The following is a 4804-nucleotide window of genomic DNA, read 5'->3' as shown; positions in this document are numbered from 1 at the left end:
CTTTTGTTGTACAAATGTATAATGATGACAATAAAAGCACTTTATCTTTACCTTTACCATATGCCCACAACTAAAGTGCCAGACCTAATGAAAAGGCAGCAGGTTTGAGAGGCATCGTCATATCAGCAGAGCAACATTTTCGACGGACTAAAGTCCACCCCTTAAGCCCCCTGAGATCAGATTTATTCTTATTTCCCTGACTGCTTGAACTAGTGTTGCTCTGGTGGCTGTAGCTCGAGCCAACACTGTATCGTTATCATCTGCTGTTTCCAAACAACAGGGTATGTGCTGTTGCAATGAGAGCAAGCAGCTAGTGCCGTTGTGGCCTATCCTGCTCACTGAGCTGTCTCAAAAAAACGCTGGATGAAGGAAGACAGGGAACAGGCATCTGAATCCAGCTGAACATGGCAGTGTCAGCCTTTTCCCTCTGAAGAGCAGCTTCCTCTCACTCAGTAATTTAGACTTCTGAGTCAGTGTGACACCATAGATACGGTGTGGAGCATACACGGACCCTAGCGCCGTAGCTCATGGGCATCTCCCAAAAATGTAATGCTCCTCCATCTCCCCTATTCAAATTGATTGTTTGATCAATAAAGATGGAACGCATTGAAGAAAGGTTAACTGAGGAGGTTCCGAGATACAAACATAAAAATAAAAATAAAAATAAACTCAACTGGCAAAAAAGAAACAGCACCGTTTGGGTGATGTTTTTATAGAGCAAGTCAGACTGACGAAGACACAAGTATAAATGACGCTAATTTCCACAAGGTTTGTTTACATTTAAAACTAAATGTGCTGAATTTATACTATTTTTTTCAAGAAGTTACAATAAGTTTAGTATTGAGGCAAAAAACACATACAGTTTATCGTTCTTGATGTTGCTTCATTTAAAAACATAGATTTAAACATAGACATTAAACACAGATTGCTTGTAAAAAAAAATTAAAAAAAAGCAGTTACGCTTTGCATGTTCAGAGCTCAGTGACAGATAAACAGCAGTTTGGTTCCTTGATCTTTATCAAGAGGAAAACCTCCTGACTCACAGCTGTGTGACATGATGCTGCTTTTGAGTCTTTAGCAAAACCTTGAACACTTGAATGGACTGCCCAGAAACTAAACAGTGATGCAGGGTAATTCAACGCATCAAAACTTCAACACTGTTATAAACACTGATATAAACCTGCGTTAGTACGCCTTTCTATTTTGTCTGTGATTCTCATCTTCTCATCTTCTTGTTAGCGGAGGAATTCATCTGTAAGAATTAGGCCTTTTTTGTGATGTTCAAGAAGCAACTAGGGTTGTAAAAAGTATGGTTATTTTTACCTCCCAGTAAGTTTAACTGTCAAATTCCAACATCTTCAAATAAAGACCTGAGTGGAGCTGCTGCAGATCAGAAGACAACCTTCCATTGTATGTGTGTCAAAGCTTGCATGAACAAAGACTGAAGAAACAGTGGAGTTTGTTTTCCATATTAGAATCAGAATAAGAAAAAAAGTTATTTATCCCCGAGGGGCAATTATGAGACATCTTTATGTTATGACATCTGCTGTCATATTATTACGTCTTTATCCACAAAGGTGGAAACGTGGATGAAGTGCAAATCAAACTATCTTCCCACAAAGCCACTGAATACTTTTTATTGGCTCCACGTTTTTTTCTTTACTGCGTCTTACTGCATGGACAATGACAATCAGGCAAACGTGATTAGGCATCATTTATTTGAATGTAATTGATAATATAGTTTATATAGAACTATAAAACATGTATCCATAGCCAGAGCCTACAGAAAAGCTGCTATGAAGCTTCCTACAACGACAACTAAAATCAAACTATTTCCTGCCCACATGAAGCTGGCTGTATACACATTATTCATTGTGTCCATGTGCTGATTGCTGTATCTACATTCTACAAAAACACAGAGAGGCCAAAAGCTTGTCTGTGGCACCTTTTCTGATGAAAATGTACAAAATCAGATCTGCAAGAGGACTGATCTGCGTAAGAATGAAAGTTATCATTCTGTAGCCGTGGCTCATTTCGGCTGCTGCCAGTGACAAAATGATGCAGGGCAGGAACAGCAGTGTGTAAATAAGCAGAATCACAACCAAAACTGCCACAATTCTGCGTTTTTCATCGGTGGGGACACTGAGGGATGCAGATAGGGCTTTAAGAGTCCCACGCAGGAAGAAGATGAACAGGGGGAGGGGGAGGAAGAGGAAGACAGCAATGATGGTTAATTGGATACGGTCTTTAGTGTAAAAGCACAGCAGGACAAAAATAAGAGGGAGGACCCAGACGATGGTGCAGGTCACCACATAGTTTTTGATGGTTCGTCTACATCTGTACCACAGCGGCCACGCAATGACCAGGTACCTGCAACGAAAGACACACACGCATGTACAGTCTTTTAGGAACAACATAATTATATACTTAGAAAATGGTTAGACATCGATGTAGTTACACACCAACTGTATCAGGGAGAGAGTTACCTTTCCAGGGAAATACACACCATGAAGCCAACGCTGGAAAACACACCAAAAAAGTACAAAAAAAGCATTTCCTTGCATTTCTCGCCTGCCACCCAAGCAATCATGCAGCAGAGCTGAATTAGATCAGAAATGAGGAGGTTGGTGGCGTAGATGTGAGCACTGTGATCGTTTCGGCTCTGCAGGAAAATATTGTCAAAATTGGGCAAAGCATTTGTAAACTCTGAACTTCATCTCGTCCTCAGTTGTAATGAACTCACCCAAGAAGAAACGGCATAGACGGCCAATAGGGTCAAAGGCAGTCCGACGCAAATAACGATCCATGAGACCACATATACGATGAATCCTTCGTTGCCATTATAGCAGCCATATCTGATGCTGGAATTGCCAGCGCTGATGTTGGTATCATAATTTTGGTCCCATGAGCTGTTGCTGTTGTTCAGATCTTCCATTCTTGAATGTGAATCCCGGTGCCTGGGAGATAAGAAACATATAGATTGCAATGATACTCACAGTCTTCAGATGTTTTGATTCATTTTGAACACTTCTAAGGTTTTCCCATTTGGTTAGACAAAGGTGCTTGTGCGGAAGGTTTCACTATGGGACACTAAGGCTACTTTTTGATGAGGATTTCTTTACATATTTGCAAACCCATTAGCAGAAATAACAGACAGTAATAAAGCTACAGAGTGTAACGCCCAAATAAACAAACACAAAAGCAGAATTCAGGTGAATGAGATACACACACACAACCACACAAAGCACCAGTAGTGTGCTGAGACAGCAGGTAAGAGCTGTCTACTAGCAGCTAAAAGATCACCAACACACACACAAAACCATCCAAAATGTTAGACTGATGTTTTGTTTAGTAGTTTTACCACCCAGATTGCTTACATTGGTAGAAATCAATGCAGCTACACAGAAATTTTCCAACTACCACCAAGTAATCACATCTGTCTCCTATGCAGGCATCTGATGACATCATGTAGTCACTCATAGGCAGATACTTATATTACCTGTTTGTCCTTTAAAGCTATTAAGCCACGAAAATCATTTACAACAGACTCGACAGTGGAATCTAAACCGCCCGCTTCTAGAGAACAAAGTGTTATAGTTGACATGTTTGCCTACATCACTGTTACTCTTCTGTCTATCACCACATACAGACTGCACATATGAATTCATTGGACCCCAGTCTGTGTAGGAGAGCAATCAGTTCTCAACTCAGAAACTCCAGATCAGAGTTGTTCTGGCTCCCAGATGGTCCAGTTCTATTTTTAACTGCAAAATAAGATAGAAAACTGCCCAATCTGGCAACACTATCAGGGTGACTATGTGAAGACCAGTCTTTTATAGTCTAACTGATCAGTGGATCCTGCTCCGCTCACGGTCTGCAGCAGAAAATCCTCACGAGTTTCAACTCTATACAAAATATTAACTAATGAATTAAAAGTACTTACAACAAATTACCACAGAAAACCATATCTAGATATATTATTTATGAGCATAAATGTCACTGCAACATTGTCACTGAACATTTAATTGTATCAAAACTGGAATGCAGGAATTAGATTTTTGCAATATTTTTTTAGTCAATTTAAGCAATATGTGGGATTACTCCCCGCACCACTGGTGACACAGTCACATTGGCTACACACTGCACATACTAATAAAAGTTCAGGAGGAAAAAGTGCAAATGAAATAAAGCAAAACTGTTTTAACTGCAGTGCTCTTCACATCTACAGCCCAATGATGTTCTAATTGTTACAGATTTATTTTCATTGCTTTTTTTTTTTAATTAATTTTTTTATGTCTTTGTTCCTTCTTAAAATTTCCAATATTTACCTCAGAAAGTTGCAAGATCAAACGTGAAGGAGTTCCTCACACTAGTCTTGGTTCTATCCTCTGCACCAGCAGAATGTGACACGTGGGAGGTTTCTGGTCCCCTAAATCTATTCATATGAGGAAGTGAGATATCGAACATTATTGCGTGTTCATCAGAGGGGTCAGGAAGGAGCAAAACATCCTCCAACACATGATATTAATCCAGTTTGACGGTTATCTCCACCTTCTTTTGCATAGAGTGTGATGTATGCGTGGCAGCTAGAAGACAAACTGTACTCCTGACAGAACTGAAAGAGTTTACCTTCTTTGCTATAGTTATAGTCTACAACAACACAGTGAGGCCAAAAGGTTGTGTGAAAATGTATAAAATGTACAAAATCAAGTCTGCAAGAAGAATCTGAAGCACGATGAGGAAGCTAGAGTTATCAGAAGCTAGAGTTATCAGAAGCTACTGGCAGCAGTGTGTAATCCCAATC

General features: G+C 39.8%; 1 protein-coding gene across 1 annotated transcript; it reads right to left on the bottom strand.

Annotated features, from left to right (window-relative positions):
* Positions 1-943: 943 nt before the first annotated feature.
* On the bottom strand, positions 944-4476 carry LOC125019100 (G-protein coupled receptor 4-like). Its single transcript, XM_047603610.1, has 4 exons — positions 4329-4476; positions 2744-2957; positions 2487-2662; positions 944-2370 (listed from the first exon to the last, which is right to left on the bottom strand). Exons 2-4 carry the CDS (start codon positions 2933-2935, stop codon positions 1899-1901), a joined length of 840 nt encoding a protein of 279 aa, XP_047459566.1. The 5' UTR covers positions 2936-2957; positions 4329-4476; the 3' UTR covers positions 944-1898.
* Between the last annotated feature and the right edge of the window lie 328 nt (positions 4477-4804).

This window comes from Mugil cephalus, chromosome 13 (assembly GCF_022458985.1).
Source record: "Mugil cephalus isolate CIBA_MC_2020 chromosome 13, CIBA_Mcephalus_1.1, whole genome shotgun sequence".
In the NCBI taxonomy this organism is placed as follows: Eukaryota; Metazoa; Chordata; class Actinopteri; order Mugiliformes; family Mugilidae; genus Mugil; species Mugil cephalus.
The sequence above is the reverse complement of the archived record's forward strand: the minus strand, read 5'-3'. Positions and strand labels throughout refer to the sequence as shown.